A 27,344-nucleotide genomic window follows, 5' to 3' on the forward strand; every position below is an offset into this window, starting at 1 on the left:
GTTGGAGAAATTTAAAGAGAAGAGGAGTCTCTTTTTTCTCTCTTTATTCCAAGGAAGGGAAGTTTAACCTTGAAAGGCAAGTTTACTTCAAATCACAGAGTGAAAGCCTGGAAGAAATCAAGGAGGTAGACATTTTGAAATAAGCCGGCAGGTTGAATATCAGAGACAAAGCGAAAGAGACACCTGCTGGTTGAACAGAGAATAGTCACAAGAGGGGGGGAAGGGAAAGTGACTTCTAAGTATATTTAGTCTTGTTCGCAAATGTTAAGTAGACACTGTGTAGAAATGTTTGATTTTAAGTGATAATTCTGATACTCTGGAGAATATTACAAAAACTGTAAATAAGTGGGGAGATTGGTTTGAAGAACTGAAAAAGATGTCTAGTATTCCTAATCTTACAAGGGTTGGAATAGGGAGGAAACAGACAACACAGACTACAACGATGGAACCAAGTGCTGCCAGGCAAAGATCGTTAGAAGAGATGGCACAAAGAGATAGGGCAAACTCATTTAGAGATTTACAACAAATGTTGCTATCAATGCAAGAGATTATGTGCAAAAATCATGAAGACCTAAAAAAAGAAATAGGGGAAGTAAGAAATGACACAGGAGAACTTAAGGACAAAATAAAGTCAGTGGATGGGAAATTCGAGTCCTTCCAACAGCAGATTATGAAAAATGAACAAAAACTATCAGAAATGGAGGAAAGGATGGGAAAAGAAGAGCAGAGAGTAGATGAAATGAACGAGAGGTTAGTTCAGGCTAACAAAGAACTAGAATCAACAGTTATTTCCCTGGAACTAGAGAAGGCTGCTCATTATTTATGGTTCCAAAATGTCTGTGAGATGAAAGGTGAAGACTACCAGTAATAATGAAAGATATACTAGTGTGGGCTTTGGGGTCCAGCAGGGAAGAGATGGCCAGAGAGATAGATGAGATTTACAGAATCCACACGAACTACGCAAGACAGCATAATCTCCCCAGATAAGTACACGTTAGATTCGTCAAGAAATCAATCAGAGATGAAATACTATTCAGGGCCAGAAATGATTCATTGGAGTATTGAGGTAGACAATTGATTGTACTTAAACAAGTACTTAGAAGAGTGAGAGACTTGAGAAGGCCTTATCAACAAATAACTTTTAAATTCACGAGAAAAAATATTAATTTTAGATGGTTGACCCCAGAAGGGATTCTGGTCATGTGGCAGGAGAAAAAGTTCTGTCTAGACTCAATAGATAAAGCAGAGGAATTCTATAGAAAAAACTTTGGTAGTGAGGAAGACCTAGTTAAAAGAGAGGTAAGAGAGGAAGGAGAGATATTAACTCAGGCCACTGAAGGAAAGGAAATACAACCTAAAGGTAAGCGAGTTGAGAATAGAGAGGATATTGATAATGGAAAAAAATGAAGAAAAACATGATGAGAATAGACTTAAAGAAATTAAAGAGGCTAGACCGACAAGATTGTTAGTGGAAAGAGAAAAGGATTTACAAACTGAAGAGTCTAGACTGACAATAATAACAAGATCCAAATATAGATAAAGAGGGGGGAAAAAGGTGTTGAATCTATATCCATCAATGTTAATGGTCTCAACTCTCCAGTAAAAAGGAAAAAAATTCTTAAACAAACTTAATAAGATGGACTTAGATATAATAATGCTACAAGAAGTTCATATAAAAAACAACATCAATACTTATTAAACTGCCCTAAATTGGGAAACATGTTTGTGGCACTTTCACAATATAAGAAAGGAGGAGTTGTAGCATATATCAAACAGGAAATTTTGGCAAATCAAATTTATAAAGATGAAGAGGGTAGAATTTTAATAATAGAAGTAACCTTGAATAAAACAAAAATTGCCCTTGTGGGAATTTATGCCCTGAATGAGGGGCAAAAATGATTCTATAAAAAACTACATAGTATTATTAATAAATTGGAATATGACAACATTTGTATAATGGGAGACTATAATGTAATCGTGGATAGACACCTAGACTATAAATGTGGAAAGAGTAGAAAAAAAACTAGAGGAACATTACCTGATACATTCCTAAAAATGGCAGAAGAGCTTAATATTCAGGATATCTGGAGAGAGAGGAACTTAGGGAAAAAACAGTTTGCGTACTACTCGGGACGACACCAATCATGGTCCAGAATTGATGTGGTGTGGATGTCAGCAGATTTAAACTTGGAGGTAGAGGATATTGTAATTGATACAAACTCCTGGGCTGACCACAACCCAATTAGAATCAGACGGAAAGGGCAAAGAAGAATGAAGAGATGGACCCTGAAAAGAGCAATCCTAAAACATAAAGAATTCAAAATGAAATTGGAAGATTAAATGGATCTGTTTTTTAAGACAAATAAAAAGGAAGATACGAATTGTCAAAATTTATGGGATACAGCCAAAGCCTATATAAGAGGCATTGCAATTTCTTATATGGCCAGGGAAAACAAAATTAAAATACAACAACAAATTTAGAAGAAGAACTAAGTAGAGCCAAGGAAAATCTACAAAAGGAACCACAAAGACGCGATTTGAAACAACAGATAGATCTAATTAAACATAAGATGAATATTATTGGGAAGGAAGAATTAGGATAGCAGATAAAATGTACCAAACAATTTTTTTTTGAAAACGCTAATAAACTGGGGAGATGGCTGACCTATAAAATAAAGAAACATAATAATAAACAGAGGATTAGCAAACTATATAATGTAGAAGGTGATATGGTATACCAGAATGAAGGAAAGAAATTAGTGGCATATGAGTTCTATAAGAACTTATACAAAGATGATGAATGGAGAAATAATGTTGATATTCAGTATCTGCGAACAGCCGACTTACCGAAAGTGCCAGAAGAGTTTAAAAACCTGTTGAACAAAGAGATAACACCCCTAGAACTCTCGGAGGCAATTAAGAAACAAAAAAACAACAAAGCCCCAGGGCCAGATGGTTTACCTGTAGAAATTTTTAAAATCGTACAAGAATCTTTAAGCCCAATATTGATGGAACTATTTAATGAGGTCTTAATAAAGGCCAAAATACCAGCCTCATGGGAAGAAGCTCTCCTCACCCTCATTCCTAAGGAAAATTCAGATCTGACGCATATTAAGAACTATAGACCCATCTCATTATTAAATTCGGACTATAAGATTTTTATGGCCATAATGGCTCAAAGACTTGAAAGATTCCTAGCAGATTTTATATATTCTGATCAAAATGGCTTCTTATCTAAAAGATACATAAGAAACAATGTCAGGACTGTTTTGGATGTATTGGAGTATTATGAGGTACACAATGAAAAGCAAATGGGTTTAATTTTTCTCGATGCACAAAAAGCATTCAACAATGTGAAATGGGATTTTATGCTCAATCAATTGGTGTATATGGACTTTGGGGGAAATTTCATAAATATGTTCAAATCAGTTTATTTTAAACAGGCAGCAAAAGTAATAATTAACGGAGAAACAACCGATAGCTTCCAAATTCAAAAAGGCACAAGGCAAGGTTGTCCGTTATTGCCATTATTGTTTATACTATCCCTGGCGGTACTAATCAGAGTGATTTGGAAAGATGAACAGATCAAAGGATTAGAGATTAAGAGAGAAATGTTTAAAACACAAACCTTTGCAGACGATCTTGTCTTTATAATTGAAGAGCCACTACAATCAGGGACAAGATTGATGAAAGTACTGAGTAAATTAGAGAAATAGCAGTCCTAAAGATAAATAAAGAAAAAACCAAAATGCTCATTAAGAATATGACTAAAATACAGAAAAATGAATTAGTTGACAGAATAGGCATTCAGATCACGAAGAAAATAAGATATCTAGGGATACAACTAACTGCTAGATGTGCTACACCAGTGGTTCTCAACGTGTGGGTCGGGACCCCATTTGGGGTCGAACGAAGATTTCACGGGGGTCACCAAATAACGCAGTCCACCATTTTTTCCCCCTTTTCCTTAGCTGTGCTACTCCCTTTTATTCTATTGGCTTTTCAAAGCCAGTAGAATAGGCTCTCTTGAATAGAGTCTAATTCTATTGGCTTTCAAAAGCCAATAGGAATTGTCCAGGCTGTCTCTGCCCTGCTGAGCCCGCCAAAAGTCCCATTCTGCAAATGGTGCTGCACCAGTTGAGTAGTTCTCGACTTACGACCGGTTGAGTAGTCCTTGACTTACGACCGGTTGGGGGTCGCGGCATTAAAAAGGTTGAGAACCACTGTGCTACACTTAAAAGAAATAATTATGATAAGTTAATGGAACAGATTAAAATTGACTTAGATATTTGGACCAATTTACAGGTCTCTTTTATGGGCAGAATTGCCGTAATCAAAATGAATGTGCTACCTAAAATTTTATTTTTGTTCCAATGTATACCCATTAAATTAGATAAGAATTTTTTTCAAAACTTTAACAAAACCATACTCAAATTTATTTGGCAAGGGGAAAAAACAAGGATTAAATTAAAATTACTGCAAGATTCAAAAGAAAGGGGTGGACTTGGCCTCCCTGACCTGAAAAAATGCTATCAGGCCATAGTATTATTATGGGTGCGGGATTGGATATTATTGAAGAATAGGAGACTATTAAGTCTGGAGGGTCATGATTTACAGATAGGATGGCATGCTATGTTATGGGATCAGAAATATAAGACACACAAATATTTTCGAAGGCATTACATCAGACGAGCTCTAATAAACGTATGGGTTAAAACTTGGCAACCAAATTATATACAAGTCTCCAGCTGGATTTCAACGTTAGAAATGCATATACATCCAAAGTTTATACAATTAGGGAAAATTATAACATATAAAAAGGAACGAGACGAGAAAGGGGAATTGAAATCCAGGAAAAATCTTCAAGATGAAGGGATAGAATTAGAATGGTGGGCATATCTTCAATTACAGGCAAGATATTGGAAAAATAAAAAAGAGGCATAAAAATAGAGCCGACAGGGCTGGACAAAATATTATTAGGAACTGAGGACAAAATGATTAAAAAACTATATCATTATCTGTTAGACCAGGCAATGTATGAGGAACAGGTAAAAGAAACCATGTTAACGTGGAGCAGGGATCTTAATCTCAACTTTGATCTGCACATCTGGCAAGAATTGTGGGTAAGAAATAGGAAGCTCACTTTGGCCACCTCCTACAGAGAAAATCTCTACAAAATGTTCTATAGATGGCATCTCCCACCCACTCCAACAGAAAGAAGAGATTTTATACAAAATTCTATTGTGTGCCGATATGGACAGGCTCACAATGGAAATGAAGGACAAGACAGAGTCAGATTATTTTGAAATCTGGGACAAATTTTACTATTGGTGTGAATCAAGGAGGACTGTTTGGGTTATAAGCTAGTGTTAAGATAGAAACATATATAATTGTATGTTAGTATATAGAGAAATAAATTAGATATTGTATTGTATAGAAAAATATTTATGTATATATAGAGATTAAGAACTATATGTATGAAGAGGAACAAATTGTTAGAAATATTTATACTGGGAATGTTACATTATGTCCATTTTTGTTTCAACTGTATTATAAATATTATTTAAAAAAAAAAAAAAAAAAAAAGACTAGAACGGCCCACAGGAAGTGTGTGGATGTCACCAAGTCCATTTTAGGCCTTGGAGGCCCAGGCCTGCATCCATGCAGAGAACCGGTTGTTCAGGTATTTGAATCCCACCACTGGGTGGATGAACTCTGAGACTTTGAAGTGGAAATATTTCTGGGTTGTGCAATGAGGTGGGTTATGTTATGTCCTGGGCCTGCCGAGTGACTCAGCAGGTGCAGGAAGCTGCAGAGAGCCCTGGGCAGACCATGTGGTTGCCCGGGACCAGACAGGCTGTCTCCAGCCTATTGAGCACGCACAAGGTGGAAGAATCTATTGCATTGATTGGTTGACACTGTCCCTGCAAAGGGGTATATAAAGGAATCCGTGCCATTTTGTTTCGGTTCTGTTGGAGATTCAATAAAGAAGTATCTGTTGTTTGTCTGCCTCGTCTCAATGCCTTACCAATGCACAGAACAGAACATCGGCGACGAGGATGGGCTTATGCTGAAGGAAAGCAATGAAAGAAGATAGCCTTACTCACCCCAGAAGGCCAGAAGCGCTGGGAAGTTCGGCGTTCCGAAGAGCGTGACTCAGCCTGCCAGTACGAAAACGCTGGAGGAGAGCTTGGCAAGATTCATCCAGGAACCCCTTCTCAAGCGAAGCAGCATGAGGCGTTGATGAGGCCGCCGAGGAGCAATGATGTCCAAGCTAGACTGTCTGTCAGAATTTGACACAGCACATCCTGAGCATTGGAGTTCATACATGCCCCAGGTAGAGAACTATTTTCGGGTAAACCAAGTTCGGGAGGATGGTCTCAAAGCCACAACGTTACTGTGTGTCTATGGGCAAGAGACATTTGATATTGCCGAAAATCTGGTCTCCCCAGCACCACTTGAATCCATTGCTTATTCTGAGCTGAAGAAAATGCTACTTGAACATTTCGAACCGAAGCTTTTGGTGATTGCATGGCGTAATGCATTTGAGCAGAGGGACCAGCATCCTGGACAGTCTGTTGCGGACTTTATTGCTGTGTTGCAACAAGCAGCAAGGCCATGCAAATTTAAGGACCTGGAAGAAAGACTTCATGATCATCTAGTTTGTCAGCTGAGAAGTCATGAGCTATAGCAAAAGATATTTGCGAGAGAAGAAGTTTCCTTCCAGGATGCCCTGAAGGAGATTTCGGCCGACGAAGCAGTGGGCAGAGCTGTGAAGGCCTTGTGGCTTGCCAAGAACCCTCCAACTTCGAGCGCAGTCCATCAAGAGGTTGCTTGAGGGGTATCTGAACAGGATTCAGAGACGGAGGTTGACTGATTGCAGCAGCAAGAGTGAAAGGACAAGGCAACTCTATTCCTTCAGTGTTTCGGATGTGGAGGACACCACAAGTGCTCCGATTGCCATTTCTGCTCCGCCATTTGCTGGGCATGTGGCAGGCAAGGCCACATAGTTGCCGTCTGTTTGGGTCAGAAAGACTGGTTTTCAGAAGAATTGCTTTGGAAAGGTATCAGGGTACCCAGCCAGAACAGGGTGGGGTACTGTGCATCCCATAGGAGCATCTTGAAAACAGGGGCCCACAAGCCATTTAAGAAGCTACGAATTTATTTTATTTATTTTATTTTTAAAATTTATAAGCCGCCCCACTCCTGGAGGACTCTGGGCGGCTAACAATAAAAACACATAAAACATAACAAAACAAACAGTACAAGAACAGTCATCCAGGGGTCAGATTTTATAAACCCCAGGCCTGCTGGAAAAGCCAGGTCTTAAGCAGCTTACGGAAAACCAACAGGGTGGGAGCGGTCCTAATCTCCCAATTTGATGTCAAATTGCAGGGGGTCCCCTTAACGATGGAGCTGGACACGGGTTCTGCTCTGTCAATCATATCCCAGAGTACCTTGAAACAAATTTGCTATAGAAGCGGCCAGCGAGTTAAACTCAGGCCGTTGAATCTAGTTCTTACCGATTTTCAGAAGTCCCGAGTCAGCGTGAAGGGGGAGGCCACACTCAGAGTGCAGCTTAGGAACTTCGAAGGGTTTTTGGACATTGTTGTGGTTGAGGGTGACCGCTCGAGCCTAATCGGACTTGATTGGTTCGAGGCACTTGGGATTCAGGTGACTGGGCTGCACAGCTTGCAAATGGCCGGCCTTGCAGAAGTTTGCTGATGTGTTTAGCCCAGAACTAGGGTCGTACAAGGGGCCTCCAATTTCCTTGCAGTTAGACCCATCCATCGCACCAATTAGGATTAAGCCTCATCGGGTTCCCTTTGCGCTCAAGCAAAGGATTAATGCAGAGCTGGACAAGTTCCTCCAGCAAGGTATCTTGGAACCTGTGGATAGTAGTCCATGAGAAACACCCATAGTTACTCCACTGAAAGCCAATGGTGAAGTCCGCATTTGTGCTGACTATAAATGCACGTTAAATAAAGCTTTACAGCAGCACTCTTGGTGCCTGTGGTGAGCCACATTTTGGCCTCTCTCAAGGGAGGCTGAGTTTTCACCAAACTTGATTTGGCTCAGGCCTATCAACAGCTACCGGTGGACAAAGCAATGGCTGAGGCCCAGACAATCGTTACACACCGGGGAGCTTTCAAAGTAAGAAGACTGCAGTTTGGGGTTAACATAGCCCCTGGCATCTTCCAAAGTATGATGGAGCGAATATTCCAGAGGTTTGCCCTTACTTCGATGATGTCCTCATCACAGGGGAATCACCAAAAAACTTGGCTGAGAGGCTTCAGTCCATTTTGCTGCATTTCTCCGAAGCGGGGTTGAAGCTAAGGAAAGATAAATACAAAATTGGAGTAACTTCCACTGAATTTCTGGGGTTTCGCATAGATGCAGAAGGCATCCATCCTACTGAATCTAAGCTCAAAGTGAAGAGTGAGCTTCAAGCTTTCCTTGGGCTTCTAAATTTCTATCATTCCTTTCTTCCTAACAAGGCTGCAGTGGCAGAGCCGTTACACTGGCTCTTGGACAAACAGGCTCCATGGAAGTGGACACAAGTCCACAAAAGGAGTTTTGTAGAGGTCAAGACATTGCTGTCTTCAAATGCTGTTCTTGTGAATTTCAGTGAGCAGCTGCCAGTGTGTATAGCCTGTGATGCATCCCCTTATGGGATTGGGGCTGTCTTAAGTCACCTCAAGGCTGATGGGACACAAGTCCTTGTAGCCTACTATTCTAGGACTCTATCATCTGCTGAGCATAATTACGCACAGATAGAGAAGTCTTGGCCATATTGGCTGGCATAAAAAAGTTCCATGACTTTTTATATGGTCGCCATTTCAAGGTCTTTACAAACCACAAGCCACTGCTGAGGTTGTTTACAACCAACAAGCAAACCCCACACATAATTGAATGTTGAGATGGTCAATTTTCCTTTCTGCATATGTCTATCACTGGTTCACAAACCAGGCAAAGAAATGGGCCATGCAGATGGCCTTAGCAGGTTACCTTTAAAGCTTATTGAACCAGATCCTGCTCCAGCTACCCATATACTATCTATTCAGAATTTGCCTGAGACCCCCCCCCCCAGTGCAAGGGATGTGGCTGCAGAAACAGCCAATGATCACACGTTAACACGCGTGTTGACATGGGTACTGTCAGGATGGCCAGACACATGTCCTGACACAGAGTTCCAGCAGGGTAGTGATCCCAACCTCATTGAGGACTAGAGTCTTGCAGTCTCTGCATGAGGGACATCCGGGAATAGTCCAGATGAAGGAGCTTGTGCATAGCCATCTTTGGTGGCCTGGGCTCAATAAGGAGATCGAGACCCAGGTCCATGGGTGCCATGTTTGCCAACAGTCTAGGCCTGAAATGCCTCAGGCTCCTGTACATAGGTGGAAGGAGACACATGCCCCTTGATCGAGGATTCATATTGACTACACTGGCCCCTTTCAGGGGCAATTCTTCCTGATCATTGTGGATAGCCATTCCAAGTGGCTGGAGATCGCTCTGGTCTCCACCACAACTTCTGCCAGGACTATCCAGGTGTTGAGAGGGATCTTCGCCTCCCATTGGCTCCCAGATGTCCTTGTCTCTGACAATGGACCTTAATTCACTTCTTCTGAGTTTCAGGCTTTTCTACAGGCCAACATGATCCACCATGCTACTTCGGCACCCTTTCATCCAGCTTCCAATGGCCAAGCTGAGTGTATGGTGCGCACAACCAAGGACGCTTTGAAGAGGCTCACACACAGAAGCTGGCATCACAGGTTAGCTGACTTTCTTCTTTGCCACCGCAGCACACTTTGTAATGGAAAGAGCCCAGCTGAACTCCGCTGGGGTCGCCGTCTCAGGACAGGTTGCACCCAGACCAGGTGGCTTCACAGGTGTCACAGCCATGGGCACCTAGGAGACTACAGGTGGGCAATCTGGTTTGGACAAGCAACTATGGACCTGAACATCTCTGGGTGACAGCAGTGGTCTGCAAAGTCACTGGGCTGCTGTCTTACGAAGTGGCCTTGGAAGATGGTCATGTGTTATGTCGGCACATTGACCAACTGTGCTGGAGGCTTCCCAGTCACCCTTCCACTCCTGACTCTGCTCCCAGGGGGGGAGGACCACGATCATGATCATGGATCTCAGTCTCTCTGTGAAAGCAGAATTGCACATGCACCAGAAGGGGGTTGTGCCAATGAGGCAGCTGCTGACTCTGGCACTGGATCCATGCAATACTACACACAACTGGCTGTTCTGGCCACTCCGTCTGCTGGTCTTGGGATCACAGGACAGTGTTCCCAAGAGAGATTCATTGTGGACTTGGGGAATTCCACCCCACCAAAGAACTCTGGTCTGGGTTTACAGGATCCAGCCAGTCAGCATGATAGAGGGTCGCTCAAATCTAGGGGGCATCAAAGTCCTGGTCTGTCGAGCCTGGCAGGTGAGCTTGCAGGCCAGGCAATCACAACCGCTCCAAGAAGATCAGAGCGGACCAGAGGTCCACCCAAGCATTTACAGGACTATGTAAGATTCCTGTCAGTAGATGGGCAAGCTTAAGGGTACTTAGAAATCAGAACACACTCAAAAGAACAAGTGTTAGATTTATAGTAGTGCAAAATAGTAAGTATTCACTTGTTTTGAACCAAGAGGGGAGGGGTATTATGTCCTGGGCCTGCCGAGTGACTCAGCAGGTGTAGGAAGTTGCAGAGAGCCCTGGGCAGACCATGTGGTTGCCCGGGATTAGACAGGCTGTCTCCAGTCTATTGAGCACGTGCAAGGCGAGAGAATCCGTTGCATTGATTGGCTGACACTGTCCCTACAAAGGGGTATATAAAGGAATCTGTGCCATTTTGTTTCAGTTCTGTTGGAGATTCAATAAAGAAGTATCTGTTGTTCATCTGCCTCGTCTCAATGCCTTACCAATGCACAGAACAGAACAGATTAATCCTATTATGTCTTAAAGGTGAAGGCATTTTTCTTATGAATAGATTGACCCATGGATTAAAAAAATCTCAATTTCTTCTTTAGGGGAAATATTTTATCCTGCCTCTTTTACTATTCCCCAAAATATTTCATTCTCTGGGGGTAGGGGTGGGGTACTGACTTCCTACACTAGGGCTGAAAGAAACTGACTAAGGTTTCTTGTCAGGGTGTACCAGTTTCTTGCACCTATTTACTGTCTAGAATAGGGGTGTCATACTCAATTTCATTGAGGGCCACATCAGCATCGTGGTTGCCATTGGGGGGCCAGGTGGGTGTGGCTGGCATGGGCATGGCCTACTGGGTGGGCGTGGCTGGCATGGGCATGGCCTACTGGGTGGGCTTGGCCAGCTCCATGTCACTCATATCAGGGGCACCTGTGTGGGCCTTGGCAGGACTGGGGTGCATCCGAGGGTGGGGAAGGGTGGGTGGGACAGGAGGCGAGCACCAGGGCACAGTCCACTGAAGGAGCCTCACTAAGTCTCAGGCTGTGCACAGGGCTCCTGGACAGTGGCATGGACTGCCCAGAGCCCTGGGCAGTGGAGGTCAAGTGCTCAGCCCGGCCCTTGAGCTCCCATGGCACCAGGACCCCACAGCCCTGCCTAGCCTATCCGCACTTCCCGAGGGGGCGCCCAGCTGCATTTACTTCCTCCTCAATGCTGCTGCTACTATGTTCACTCTCCTTGGCCAAGTTGCTCATGGTGGGTGCAGGAGGACAAAGTGCATGGGTCAGAGGGAGGCCCACTCCCTCTCCATGCAAGGAAACCTGGCTTGGTAACCAAAGCATCCTCAGCAATAGAATGGGAGACCACCAGGGGAAGGCTGTTTTTGCCAGAATATTACATTGTAGGAATGTATGTTCTGACCTAGCATAATCAAGTACTTCTTGGTAATGCAGCTGTCCATAAGCCTGTTGACCTGGATTTGAACAATGAACCACACATTATTTTTGATATTAGTAGTATGATTTGCATGTCAAAATAAAAGAATGTTCTTTCCAGTGTTATAGGTTAGCAAGTACAGTTACAGAAATTATGACAATTATATATTAGAAACGTATGCAGCAGCTTTGACATGGAATTGCGCCACAGCTGTTTAAATAAAGTCAGAGACACTGACACGTACAGGTAGTTTTTTATATAAATAAATATATTTAACTTTCTAACTTACAACAATCTTTGTTATCATCCAGAGATAACAAACACAAGATAGCAGGAGCAAAGGAACATCATGAGATAAATTTATAAGGTAAATCTAATAGTTTACAGAACACAGAGAACAGTTTACAGAAGAAAAAGGTGGGGGAAAAGGGAAACTCCCCCTTTACACTTATAGCAACCCATCATAGCATAGATTGCATCATTCATGAATTAGCACTATTTAACAAATCAACTACAGCTATGTGCTCTGGCCTATTGTAACTGTTCCAGATATTAAATTTTATATCTTAACAAACTTTCCTTTTTAATTAAAAAAATTGATACATTTTAATATCTCTTAAGGAGGAAAAACAACAGTTCTTTCCTATTCATATTTCTTCATGCATGATACTTGTTCCAAAAATTTGCACTAGTTGCTGGACACAGTTTACTATGTCTGATTATTTATCTGGCTATTTATTTCTCTGTGTGTATCTGTCTGCACAAGTCACTGTAATACCTTTCCTATATTTGTTTCTCACATTTATATTAGGAGGTAAAGTCTTTCATTATAGCATACTCAAAAGCATCATTTTGTGCTTTCTATCTTTAGTCGGTTTTGAAAGGGACAAGTCTTTTTAACTGGTTGCTTAAAAGCCATCTAATGCCATTTGGAAAGCTGATCATTCTGGAGATAAACCAATGGATTTTTTAAAAGTCATTCTTTTGAATTTGAGCACCTTTATTTGTATCTTCACAGGGACATGTGATATATATATATATATATATATCATGAGGTAAATATATATATAACCTTGAGTGTTTTTGATGCACCCTGTGCATATGGGAGGAAGAAATCTTTTGCCTGTATCAGCTCAATCTAGAGCCACCCACAGCTCAATCTAGAGCCACCCACAATTTTTGGATTGCTAACAAAGAATTAAGGGAGACTGGAATAGCTATTTCGAGCTAATTAGCTCTCATCAGCCAGACATACCCTTCTGAGATTCGAACCTGGGCTGCTTGCATGTTAGGCAGCTGTGTTAACCTCTAGGCCACAGGCTCTTTCTCACTTTGTCAGCTGTGTCAGGAAGGGAAGAAACAGGGGAGGAGAATTACCTTGAGTGGGTTTTTTTTGATGCACCCTGTCGGCCCAAATATGGGAGGAAGAAATCTTTTGCCTGTATCAACTCAATCTAGAGCCATCCACAGGAAGCTGACAAAGTGAGAAAGAGCCTGTGGCCTAGAGGTTAACACAGCTGCCTAACGTGCAAGGGGATGGTGAAAGGGCAGCAGGGCAGGACTAATGCAGGACTTCCCTCGGACCCTCCCTCTCCTTCTTTCCTTCTTTCCTTCTTTTCTTCCTAAGTACAGAGTGGTGGGAAAATATTTGAGATGAGGGAAGGAGAAAAACAGGCAAGAAACGCAGCTGGGGAGGTGTCACCTTTCATGAGGAATGAAGTATTGCACCATCACTTGGAAGTGGCCAGCACATGGTCCTCACTTACTTCACATATCTGGCTTGGTGGGCTCTGGGAGAGGGGATGCCATGAGCAGCGTGAGAGTCAACATTACCTGCGCATTGCTGCCCCACCCCCAGCCTGCCTGGTTTAGGCAGGCAGCGGGGCGCTTTCCTCACAGCGCCAAGAGGCTGAACTAGGCAGTACAAATCCCAAAAGAAGTGTGATGCCACCCAGCCCCCAGCCTGCACCGAGAGGCTGAGCCGTGAGGTGCGAAGCTTGCCAGCTTTGCATCTTACTCCCTACTGAAACTGGGCAGGCTGGGGGCTAGGTAGCATTGCACTTCTCATCAGATTCATGCCACCCATCTCAGCTCTTGGCACTGTGAGGAGAGTGCCCTGTTGCCTTCCGAAATGGGGCAGGCTGGGGGCTGGGCGGCGTCATGCTTCTATTTGGATTTGCATCACCTGGCTCAGCCACTGCCAGCCAAAACCCCTCTCCTGGAACTCATCAAGCCAGATATGTGAAGTAGGTGAGGGCCATTTGCTGGCCACTTCCAAGTGATGGTGCCTTTCTTCATTCCTCACAAAGGGTGACACCTCCCCAGCATGCACCCAGGGGGTGGGGCCAATGTGGCAGGGGCTGGTTCCTCGCTGTTTCCAGACAGCCTGTGGAGCTAAATATGTTTCAGCATAGATGGCCACAAAATTGTATATTGGCTCCCGGCTGGCCTGGACCAGGGCCAAGGCAGCAGGGGCCATTCCCTCACTGTTTCCCGATGGCTTCGCGGGCCACATGAAACTTCGCGGGCCGCATCCGGCCCACTGGCCTTGTGTTTGACATGTCTGGTCTAATGGCCAGTTTATGCTCATGGATCCTGGTCTTGAGCCACTTGGTCATCTCCCTGGTGTAATTGCAGTGGCAATCATTACATTTAACCCTATAAACCACCAATGATCTTTCCTCATTGGGGTGCATTATCTTCGCGCGTATGGTTTGATTCAGCTTATGTGCTATGCTGATGTTATACGGTGCCAATATCTGTGCCGTTGCCTTTGATACGCCATTGATATACAGTAATATGTCTAGGTTGTGGTTGTTTGTCTATTTTGTGTACCATGAGGCTCCTGTTGTCTGCTGTATTGTCGGATAAAGTCCAGTGGGTAACCATTGCGCCTGCATATACGGTAGAGGTGATTCCATTCCTCAATTTTTGCTTTCTTCGTGCTGCAGTGAGTGAAAATATGTAGCACCGGACAAGAGTCACAGGACGAGATAAACTAGAGAGCGATTTGACAACAACTGTAAACACTCAGACACGAGCAGAGCAAGAAGGGGAGACATTGATGGGAGGAAAGAAGGTGCTGGAATTCAAAAGGACGCGAGCGGTTGTGATGTGGCTAGAGAGAATACGACCAACCGGGGTGGGTAGACCAGTGACGCGCTCAATGTGCAGGGCACAAAAACAGCTAGCTTTATAAGCAGACTTTCAAATCCTTGGTTTTTACTCTGATGACGGCAGGGGACCAACGAAAGCTTAACTAATAAACAGTTGTTTTTATAGTTATCCTGGAGATTGTTTTTTTCTTCTGTTAATATGGATATACCCGGGATTCGTATTTTTAAAGTAATTAGGAAATATATATATATATATATATGTAGGTCTTTGATTATTCGGATTTTCTCCCACATAAAATTGGAAGTGTCTTGGCGACGTTTCAACAAAGTCTCATTCGTCATCTTCAGGTTGGTGCTTTCGGCTTCGTGCTTCTAGGAGCAATGTGTGATTGTAGCTGTTTCCTCCTTTTAACTGCCAGTGGGGGTATGAACTGATTGGATGAGAGCTTGGCTGTGTTCTGATTGGATGGAGGTGTGTTCTGATTGGTTAGGAGCTTGGCTGTGCTCTGATTGGCTGGGGGGTTGGTTGTGCTCTGATTGGATTCCAACGAAATAAGATTACCAAACTAATCCAAAAAGAAAACCCCCACTAAAACCCAAGACAGAGAACAAGAAAACATAAGCCCTTCTCCCTTACATAAAAGGCACCACAGATAGAATCAGTAAGATCCTCCACAAACACAACATTAAGACAGCATTCTGCCCAAACAGAAAAATATCCACCATCCTAAGAAACCCCAAAGATAAAATTGAATTAGAAAATCAAGGAGTATACGAAATCCCATGCACCACTTGTCCCACCACATACATCAGACAAACCAACAGAAGAATAAGTGCACGCATTGAAGAACATAAGAACTCAGTCAAAAAAGAGGAACCAACTTCTTCCCTGGTCCAACACCTTAAAATCACAGGACATGAAATTGACTTTAAAAAGACCAGAACTATCACCAAAACTGAACATTTTAATAACAGAATAATCAGAGAAGCCATCGAGATAGAAAAACGCCCACACAGCATGAACAAATGAGATGATACCTCCCACCTACCAGCCATTTGGAAACACGCCCTTATTGACAAACGACTCCCTAACACAAAAAATGACACCAGACCCACACTCACAAAAACCACACAGGATGTCACCACCACACATCCATGCAAAAAGCAAACCCAAAGCCACACCAATGATGAGGCACGACCACAAACCAGAAGCCAGACCATAGCTGCATCATTAGCCATTTTAAACCCCTCCAATCCATACATGAAGCAAACTGACACCCACCATGAAGATGAGGCACGACCACGAATGCGAAGCCAAAAAATAGCAATGCAGTTCACCATTTTAACCCCCCTGCAACTCAGACTAACCTGAGCACAACAAAGCCCCCACCCAAACAGAACACTCCCCCAGCCAATCAGAGCACAGCCAACCCCCCAGCCAATCAGAGCACAGCCAACCCCCCCAGCCAATCAGAGCACAGCCAAGCTCCTAACCAATCAGAACACACCTCCATCCAATCAGAACACAGCCAAGCTCTCATCCAATCAGTTCATACCCCCACTGGCAGTTAAAAGGAGGAAACAGCTACAATCACACATTGCTCCTCGAAGCACGAAGCTGATAGCACCAGCCTGAAGATGACGAATGAGACTTCGTTGAAACGTCACCAAGACACTTCCAATTTTACGTGGGAGAAAACCTGAATAACCAAAGACCTACATACAAACACCCGCGAAAACCTCAGAAAACAAATTATATATATATGCAGGAAGTTTTTAGACAGATGTCTAATTGATTACACCTTGACATTTTTAACTGCTATACTGCAGTTTTACTTTTTACAATCTCTTTTGCCTTGCAGCCCCCAACTAGGGGCGTTAAGCAGGCTCAAGTCGCAACTGCGAAACATTACAAATCCAAATTTCTTTTTCTGACAAAGAATTAAATTGGGAGACTAAGATGGCCATTTCGAGCTCATTCTGCTCTCTTCAGTTAGCCACACCCTTTATGGGATTCGAACCTGGGCAGTTTACATACTAGGCAGTGATTTAACCACCAAGCCACAGGCTCTCCTCCCTCTTTGCCAGCTGAGTCAAGGGATTATATGCAGGAAGTTTTTAGACAGACATTTTTAACTGCTATACTGCAGTTTTACTTTTTACAATCTCTTTTGCCTTGCAGCCCCCAACTAGGGGCGTTAAGCAGGCTCAAGTCGCAACTGCCTATATATTAATAAGAATAGTGAAAATAAAAATGTGATTCCTGGGTGAATCCATAGTCAATTACCAATAAAACGTGAACACCAGGAATATAATAAACTATAAAAGTTTAATACCATCACCGATCACCAAGATTTCGTCAGATACTTCTGACATCGTCAGGGTTAATGCTGGTCTGTGGGAGAGTGCCTTTATAGGTGAGCCGTCATTTGCACACGACTCCTAGATCTTATCGTAGGTCCTAATTGATTTAACTGCTTTTTAATAATGGCTTCCATACTGATGACTCCTCTTTTCTTGCTTTTACTGCTTGTGGGTGTGTCATTATTCCCCTCTACCTCCCACTGTCTTGAATTAGGGAGGTTCTTTCCTCCCCTTTTTTGGTCATTCGTATCTCTAAGTTGTTCCCTCTTCACACCTCCGTGTCTCCTACCTTCCTCCTTCTTCTGATCTTTACTTGCTCCCCAATTGTCATCCCTCATTCTATGGGGGCGCACTCTCAGCCTTTCTCCCCATCCCTTGCTTTCCATTTCCCTCTCTTTGGCTGCATAAACTCCGTTTCTGTCGTTGCCATTCCGTCTGACATCTATTTGCTCTTTCACCCCATTATCAATGTTCTCGGACTCCATGTCAGACTGAATCCCTTGAATATCTCCTTCCTCCTCATACAAGCCCTTGTGTGCCCTCCTTTTTTGAATACGTATGCCTGGTTCCTTTGTATCCCTCCCTCCATCAACACAGTGATCTTTTTTACAGTTTCTATCACGTTCTACCCTTATTTGCATTTCCCCCCCCCCATTCACACTGCTCTCGATCTCTATATTCTCTTGGGTGTTCCAATTGGCGCTCTGTTGTTTCCGTTGATGGACTGTCATCACAGGGCAAGCCGGTCCCATCCTCCTTTCTTGATGCTGCTGGATCATCGCTGTTTTGGGTTTCGGGGGGTCGGGAATGATTGTTCATTGGCTAATTGCCTCTTTCTCATCATGCAAGCGTTCTCTCACTGTCTGGGAGCGTGTGCATGGTCCTGGAGCAAAGGGGGAGAAGTCCCTCAATCGTTGACTATTCTCCTGAATGTCCATGGGCCGTTGCTGTTGTTGTGGGGGGTGAAAATTCATCCCCTCCATAACTTCTTCCCTAGGGTTACGTGGTACTGTTGCAGGGTGTCTCCTTAGGGGTGGGCGGTCTCGCCTGCTCCATGCTCTTAAAGTTAGATGGAGGAGTTAGAGGAGTCATCAGTATGGAAGCCATAATTAAAAAGCAGTTAAATCAATTAGGACCTACGACAAGATCTAGGAGCCGTGTGCAAATGACGGCTCACCTATAAAGGCACTCTCCCACAGACCAGCATTAACCCTGACGATGTCAGAAGTATCTGACGAAATCTTGGTGATCGGTGATGGTATTAAACTTTTATAATTTATTATATTCCCGGTGTTCACGTTTTATTGGTAATTGACTATATATATATATATATATATGGTCCTTAATAGCATTAAAAACACGAATCCCGGGTATACACATAATGTGAAATAAAATAGGGTGATCACCAGGATGAAATCATCATCAGGGTATAAAATGCTGGATCCGGGAGTCCGCTTTTATGTGGCTGGCTGCCTCTGCACTTTGACCCTGGATCGGGTCATTGGTCTGCTCATTAGCATCGGCTGTGTAGTTCTTAAAGGGGCCGTTTCTAAAGTTGTCCTCCCCTCTCCAATTGCTGTTGTTTTCTTTGTGTGTGTGTGGGTGCCTAGAGATCTACTCTTCATCCACCTGATGGCTTCCCCCAAGGGGCATACATACATACTGGGGATAAGGGAAAAGCTCTGATATACCCTGTTGATGACACCTGGCCAGTCAGACGAGTGCACCCACTAACGAGAAAGGTAGCAAATGTGGGGCAAAAGCATCTGGGCAGCCCCCCCCCCCCAGATGCTATAGATACAGGAGACGGGCAATAGAACTTAAAAATGGGAGAAATGCACTGGAGGCATGCCCCATGAATGACTCGGCAATAGAGGCATGGCTCCGATCAATGGGAGTGCAAACGGGATGGTTATCTCCCGCGCTCTCATATATGTACCGAGGGAGCAATGAGGGTAACAAGTAATGGAGCCATTCCAAAGACATGTCTGGTTAGCAACCCATTAACACACACAGGAGTTCATCCATTAGCGAGAGGAGGGGATAAGAAACAGGAACAAAGAGATGACCAACCCACAGGAGGTTACACATGGGCAAGTAAAGCAATAGGGCTGACAGATAGAAGAATGGAGCTTGAAGCACACACACTAGACAGTGCAGCAATACGGAGGCAAACTAAGACAAATGAGGGGGTGGGGAGAGATGACTGGGAGCGGATGAACAGCGGATCTCTAGGCACCCGCACAAAGGAAAAAACAGCAATTGGAGAGGGGAGGACAACTTTAGAAACGGCCCCTTTAAGAACTACACAGCCAATGCTAATGAGCAGACCAATGACCCGATCCAGGGTCAAAGTGCAGAGGCAGCCAGCCACATAAAAACGGACTCTGGGATCCAGCATTTTATACCCTGACGATGTCGGTAGTGTGGCCGATGAAAGCTTGGTTTTGTAGATTAAACATTTGTGTTTATGATTTCATCCTGGTGATCACCTTATTTTATTTCACACACACACACACACACACACACACACACACACACACACACACACTGCCCTGCTCTCTAAGCCTGGTATATGTGTGATTTTGTTCTCCCAACAAACAAATGAGAGGAATCTGTGAATTTTTTTCTCTCAGTCATATTTGCATCTTCTTTTTCCTTCACTCTTTTCAATAGTGTACTTTTGAGGGCACCTGACGAAACATTTGCAAATATTTATCATTTTCTACCTTACCATTTAGTATTTGAGATCTTTCCGACAACTTTTATTGTAAAATAACAAAGTGTCTTCTTTCTAATATAAATATGCAACTAATGTGCACTTTGTCACTTTAGACATCTGATCTATGTTTAGAGGCATTATATTGTAGACTGATATTGCTAACTTGTTCATTAGTTACTCACAGCTTTAATAATACATTAATTAACAATATTGATGCCATATAAAATAGAGCAATGGTTAGGGTAGAATAGAGTAGCGCTGGAAGGGATCTTGGAGGTCTTCTAGTCCAGATTGTTGGAGTCAATATGCTGACTCTGTAAACCACTTAGAGAAGGCTGTAAAGCTCTGTGAAGTGGTATATAAATCTAAGTGCTATTTCTAGGTGCTATTGGATAGGCCTATAGGATAGGCAGCTGCAGCTGGGTTTCTCTCAGCATTCAACCAAAAGTTCACAATGCAACCACTGCTCTTGGTGGCATTTTCTTCCTATTTTCTCTAATCTTCCATCTCCTTCTCCCTTCTCCAGTCTTTTTTCTCTTTCTATGACTTTTCTTCTTATCATTTCTATCCTAGTTTAATAGCAACTTTTCTCCTTGTGATATAACAATGTTTCCACCCATTACTGCTATAAGAGTAACAGAAATATGCTTGCTTGTGATTAGAATTCAATATTTCAGGTAAAATATGCTGACTGCCAGGAGTTTGATCCTGACCAGCTCAAGATTGACTTAGCCTTCCATCCTTCTGAGGTCGGTAAAATGAGGACTCAGATTGTTGGGGCCAATATGCTGACTCTGTAAACCGCTTACAGAGTGCTGTAAGACACTATGAAGCGCTATAGAAGTCTAAATGCTATTACTATGCTTGTTTTTAATGATAAACAAGAGGGTAGAAACAGCTACCTTATAGCATACTTTCTAAGGCCTCATATCATGAAATTCTTGAAAATAATTAGGTTAGCCTAATAAGGGTTGGAGCAAAGTAAGTGGGTTTTCCCCCACTAGAGTTATGGACAAGTATAATTACAAACAAAAAGGTGGACTAAGGAATCAAATCAGACATTACTTTATACACATGGCAGGCCATAATGTTGAGATCAATACTATATATACTATAGTTATATAATCTATATGAGTCTAATGACAACACAATCATTCTGTGTTCATACTGAAAATATTTCAAGAGAGAAATACTTCATTCTAAGGATTCATTGTGAAATCCCCTAATAATGGCACAAATGCTTCCTAGAATTTATCCATAAGCATGGCTTTGCCTTTCTCTCATCTCTAATCCACAACTGAAGCAGCTTGATGACATCCTCAGCTTTTCTACTGTTAAAGTTGTGTTTTTACTATTTTTTTCACCATCCAGTAATCTAAAGCCATCTAATAAAAGCACAACCTTGTCCACATCAGAAAATCTTCTCCTAATATAAATATTGTTGCGGGCTTCCTTTAGCTTAGATCAGTGGTTCTCAACGTTTGTGTGACGGCGACCCCCGCCACACAAACGTGCCGCGCATGCACGGCGCCGCGTGCATGGGGGCGCCACCCCATGCGCGGCGCCACCGCCATGCGCGGCGCCGCCCCCTGAGGGGGAAAAATGGCGGATCGCCTTGTTTGGCAACCCCCGAGAAATGGTCGATCAACCCCAAATGGGGTCGCGACCCACAGGTTGAGAACCGCTGGCTTAGATCATGTATTATTCCTCAGTTATATCTTATTTATGAAACACGTTTTTTTAAATATCACAAGGCACCATATTAAATTCTTCTTTTTGCTATAGAGCTAATCTACACAAATAGATTGCTAAAAATAATATCTTTCCTTTCCAAAATATCATGGACATATTACATTTATAGATATTCAAATTACTAACACAATACTCTTGTGAGCATATAATGTTTTAGTCTTTAGGTCTTTTAGTTACATTAATTCCACATGTATCCCAGCCCATAATTTTAAAATATTCCATATGAAGTTAGATGCAACATTATTACTTTGAATTAATGATTCCAAAAGACCATAACAATTCAGCAGTCTTGACAATATGTTCATAACTTTAATCATGAGTCTATGTAAAGTCACTCTATCTGGTAATTATTTAAATATACAATTATTGTATTCATGCATGTTTCTTGGTATTTATTCAGTATGACATTTTATTTTAATATATTAACTAAACATTTCCCCTTGCTTTGAGAACACAGAACAGATTTGGAATAATAGTGCTATGTGACCAGAAAGCCTCCTACTGGTTATATAACAAATCTTTCTGAAATTATGCATTAATACATGCATTTATTTCCAGCAAAACACTTAAATTCTAATGCAGAAATGTAATTTTCAGCCACAGCCAGCCACAAAGTATTCTGTGTCTCGGCTACATTGCAAATATTTTGTAGATTCAACAGTTTTTCATGCTCTTAGAACACAGAAGAAAAAATTTCATATACAGTTAAACAATCCCATGCCAAATATTTTAAATGGGTTTATATTTTGTATAGAGTATTTGAATAAGAACAAATATAAGAGGGTGAGCCCTGATACAAAGGTTGGCTGATTAGAAACAGAACAATTTAAAGCATGGCATATATAAATGGAAAACATTTCTTGATGAAATTGCAAATATGTGAGATAAAAGGGTATTTGTGTTTCTAAAATGTCCACCAAGTATTTGCAGTCTTTCATATCCTGACTGCACTATATGCCAAGATGGAAGTTGAATTGTCAAAGCATTCTGCTTCATCTGTACACTATAGACCAGACCTGGACATTTTACAGGCCATAGGCCACATCCGGCTTTGTCTTTCCCTATCTGGCCCATGTGAGGTCAGTTGGAAATTAGAAATCAGATGTAAATAAGTATTTACTATGAAAGCAATACAACTGCAATATTTTTTATTTTGAAGGTAACTGCTATTTTCTAAAGTATATATGTGCCTACACACCCTCACAGTTATGTGTTAGTCCAGGGGTAGGCAACCCAAAACACTCAAAGAACCACTTGGACACGTTTCCCACAGAAAACAAAACACTGGGAGCCGCAAAACCCTTTTGATATCTAAAATGAAGATAACACTGCATATATCCTTTTTTACCTTTAATGTGTGTGTGTGTGTGTGTGTGTGTGTGTGTGTGTGTGTATAAAATAAAGGTTAAAAAAGGATATATGCAGCATTATCTTCATTTTAGATGTCAAAAGGTCTCTCTGTGTCACTTTCCTCTCTCTTTCTCTCTCTCTTTCTTTCCTTTCTCTTTTCTCTCTAATTTTCTCTTTCTCTGTCTCTCTTTCTTTCCTCTTTCCTCTCTTTCTCTTTCCTCTCTTTCTCTTCTTTCTTTCCTCTTTCTTTCTCTTCTCTTTCTATCTTTTCTCAATCTTTTTTCTTTCCTCTTTTTTCTCTTTCCTCTTCCCCTTTCTTTCTTCTTTCTATCTTTCCTCTCCCTCTTTCTCTCTTTCCTCTTTCTCTCTCTATTCTTTCTCTCTCTTTCCCCTTTCTCTCTCTTTCCTCTCTCTCTTCTCTTTCTCTTTTCTCTTTCTCTTTCCTCTAACTTTCTCTCTCTCTTTCCTCTCTTTCTCTTTCCTTTCTCTTATTTCTCTTTCTCTTTCTTCTAAATTTCTCTCTCTTTCCTCTCTTTCCCTTTTCTCAAACTTTTTTCTCTTTCCTCTTTTTCTCTTTCCTTTCCCCCTCTCTTTCTTTCTCTTTCCTCCCCTCTTTCTCTCTCTCCCTCTTTCCTCTTTTTCTCTTTCCTCTCCCCCTCTCTTTCCTCTCTTCTCTCTTTCTCTTTCCTCTCTCTCTCTTTCTCTCTCCTCTTTCTCTTTCTTCTCTTTCTCTCTTTCCTTTCTCTTCCCTCTTTCTCTCTTTCCTCTAATTTTCTCTCTCCCTTTCTCTGTCTCTCTTTCTTTCCTCTTTCCTCTCTCTTTCTCTTTCCTCTCTTTCTTTCCTCTTTCCTCTCTCTTTCTCTTCTCTTTCTCTTTTCTCAATCTTTTTTCTTTCCTCTTTTTTCTCTTTCCTCTTCCCCTTTCTCTTTCTTTTTTTTCTTTCCTCTCCCTTTCTCTCCCTCTTTCCTCTTTCTCTCTTTCCTCTTTCTCTCTACTCTCTCTTTCTCTATTTCCCCTTTTTCTCTCTTTCCTCTCTCTTCTCTCTTTCTCTTTTCTCTTTCTCTTTCCTCTAACTTTCTCTCTCTCTTTCCTCTTTCTCTTCTCTTTTGCTTTCCTCTCTTTTTCCTCTCTTTCTCTTTCATCTTTCTCTTTCCTTTCTCTTATTTCTCTTTCTCTCTTTCTTCTAACTTTCTCTCTCTTTCCTCTTTCCCTTTTCTCAATCTTTTTTCTCTTTCCTTTTTCTCTTTCCTCTCCCCTCTTTTTCTTTTTCTCTTTCTTCCCCCTCTTTCTCTCTCTCCCTCTTTCCTTTTTCTCTTTCCTCTCCCCCTTTTTCTTTCCTCTCTCTTCTCTCTCTCTCTTTCTCTCTCCTCTTTTTCTTTCCTCTTTCCTCTCTCTTTCTCTCTTTCTCTTTCCTCTTTCTTTAACTTTCTCTCTCTTTCCTCTCTCTTTCTCTCTCTTTCCTCTCTTTCTCTTCTCTTTCTCTTTCCTCTCTCTTTCCCTCTCTTTCCCTTCTCTTTCTTTTCTCTTCCTTTCCTCTTTCTCTCTTTCCTCTCTCTCTCTTTCTCTCTCTCTCTCCCTCTCCCTCCAGTTGAAGAGAGAGAGAGCAAAAGGGAGACAGCACCAAACAGATGGGGAGGAGGAGCAGGATGGGAGGCAGCAGCTCCCAGCCACCACCACCACCCCACTGCGTCCTCAGCTAAATGGATGGGGAGGGGAGCAGGACGGGAGGCAGCAACTCCCAGCCGCCGCCCCCCACCGTGTCCTCAGCTAAACAGATGGGGAGTGGAGCAGGACGGGAGGCAGAGCTCCCAGCTGCCCCCGCCACATCCTCAGCTAAACGGATGGGGAGGGGAGCAGGACGGAAGGCAGCAGCCCCCAGCCGCCCCCCCCCCCGCTGCATCCTCAGCTAAACAGACAGGGAGGGGAGCAGGACAGAAGGTAGCAGCTCCCAGCCGCCCCCCCTGCTGCATCCTCAGCTAAACAGACGGGGAAGGGAGCAGGACGGAAGGCAGCAGTTCCCAGCCGCCCCCTGCTGCATCCTCAGCTGAACGGGCGGGGAGGGGGAGCAAAACGGGAGGCAGTGGCTCCAGCGGCGGCCACTGCAGCATGGTCAGGGTCCCCACCACTCCCGGCCCAGCCCCCGCCGCATCCTCAGCCACTTTGCTGTTGCAAGAGGAGGGCACCAAGACTGGGTGCACCATGGGCTCCCACTCCAGCAACAGGGAGTGCCGCTGCGGGGACGAGGGGGGTCCCGATCGCCGTCAGCCCTGCTGGCCTCACAGCCCAAGGTCTCCTCCTGCAGCACCCAGGGTGGCGGTGGCGGCGGCTGCCCGAAAGTGGCTGAGGAAGGCATCACCAATGGGGCTGGGCGGTATTGAGCTCTGTAGCAGCCAGGCGAGCTTCATGCTTGACTGCCACCCGCCCCAGCCTGGGGAGACATGTGGCTGGCTCGGCTTCCCGGGTGCGATGCCCTCACTAGCCGCTGCACCAGCCATGATTGCCGCCCGGCCGGGTGACATGTGGCTGGCTCGGCTGCCCAGGGAGTGGCCCGGGGACAGCCCAGGAAGTGATGCCCCAGCTGAGACTGCCACCTGGAACAAGTAAGCCAGGACGGCGCCACCTGCCCTGTGGCCACTTTGCAGCAGTGCTTCCTGGACTCAGAGCCCCCTCCCTCCCCCTCCCTCCCCCTGCCACTGACTCTCTGTCTCCAGCTCTGCTTCTGCTTGGCCAATGGTCATGCTGGCTGGGCATCGGAGGGGCTGCTCTCCCTTGGGACTGCACTTTGTGGAAGGGCTGACTTGCTCAGCAGAGGCTCAGGTGGGCCGCTCCCAGAGGGAATCTTGGGGCTTCCCCGCACGGCTCCCCAGCCACGTGCACCTCAGATGGGGCCAGCCCGGGAAAGGGACTTCCTGGCCGCCCTTCTCTCAGGAGGTGGGGCACTCGGGCGCAGGGCCAATCAGGAGCCCTGCGAGGGGGCAAGTCCACATGAGAGAGAAAGAGAGAGAGAGAGAGAGAAAGTGCCTCTCTCTTTCCTTGTCTCTCTCTGAAAATCACAGGGGGGGGCTCCAGAGCCGCAGGGGATGGCTCAAAGAGCCACATGCGGCTCCGGAGCTGCGGGTTGCCAACCCGTGTGTTAGTCCTATTGGTTCTTCTTGCCACAACAATCCCAGTTTCTCATGTGGCCTCTTGGGGAAATTAATTGCCCATCCCTGTTATAGATCATAATCTGAAAACAGGAATCAGCATTTATTTATATTTTTGTTTAGATTCTGCAATTCAAACTCATTATTCTGCATAGTACTGTAAAACTGGGAGGTGAAAACAAATTTTAACTCAGCAACTCACCTGCTGTTGTTCTTTAAGAATTCTTACCAGTGGGCTGTTTTTCTTATATACTAATGCATTCTGTTCTGTTCTGTGCGTTGGTAAGGCATTGAGACGAGACAGGAGTAAGAACAATTGCTTCTTTATTCAACTTCAACAGAACCAACACAAAATGGCGTGGATCCCTTTTATACCCTTTTGCAGGGAACAGTGACAGCCAATAAATGCAATGTGTTTTCCCTCCTTGCGCATGCGCAATAGGCTGGAGACAGCCTGTCTAGCCCGGGCAGCCACGTGGTCTGCCTGGGTCTTTCTGCAACTTCCTGCACCTGCTCTGTTAATTACAGGCTCAGGACATAACACTCCTCCCCTCTTAGTTCAAAGAAAACACACCACTATTTTTTAACTACTCCAAAGTTATTCTTTTGAGCATGTTCTTATTTCTAGAAAACTTTGGAAGGCCTCTGGCCTGCTTCGACCATCTCGGAGCTGCTGCAAGTGCCCAGTCTGCAAGCTCGCCTGACCGGCTCGGCAGACCGGGACTTTGAGACCCATTTGAAGTGGGCGAACCCAGATCTTGCTAGCCAGCCTGGTCCGGTAGGCCCAACCCTTTGTCCAATTGACTTTGGCTAGCTCTTTCCGGAAAGCCCAGACAAGAGTTCCTAGATGGGGTGGAATTCCCCAGGTCAGTGAGAGACCCCTGTTGGGAGAATTGTCTCATAGGCACAAGGCCTGAGTTAGATGTGGCATGAACAGCCATTTGCATGCCATGTTCCATGGACCAAGTGCCCGAGTCAGGAGCCGCCTCATTGGCAAAATCCCTATTATCAAAACGCAAACTCCCACTTTTGCAGA

At 43.7% G+C, this 27,344-nt stretch overlaps 1 protein-coding gene across 2 annotated transcripts in view; it reads right to left on the reverse strand.

The window, feature by feature from the left end:
• ARHGAP6 (Rho GTPase activating protein 6) overlaps positions 1–27,344 on the reverse strand; it is a 227,621-nt gene that overhangs the window by 8,167 nt on the left and 192,110 nt on the right. For both annotated transcript variants that reach the window (XM_039320659.1, XM_039320578.1), the window contains exon 12: positions 3,629–3,721. In XM_039320659.1, the coding sequence (XP_039176593.1) occupies positions 3,705–3,721 (17 nt within the window). In that variant the 3' untranslated portion in view covers positions 3,629–3,704. The remainder of the gene's footprint in view (positions 1–3,628; positions 3,722–27,344) is intronic.

The sequence above is a fragment of the Crotalus tigris genome, unplaced genomic scaffold (assembly GCF_016545835.1).
Source record: "Crotalus tigris isolate CLP2741 ecotype Arizona unplaced genomic scaffold, ASM1654583v1 scf7180000017543.2237141, whole genome shotgun sequence".
In the NCBI taxonomy this organism is placed as follows: Eukaryota; Metazoa; Chordata; class Lepidosauria; order Squamata; family Viperidae; genus Crotalus; species Crotalus tigris.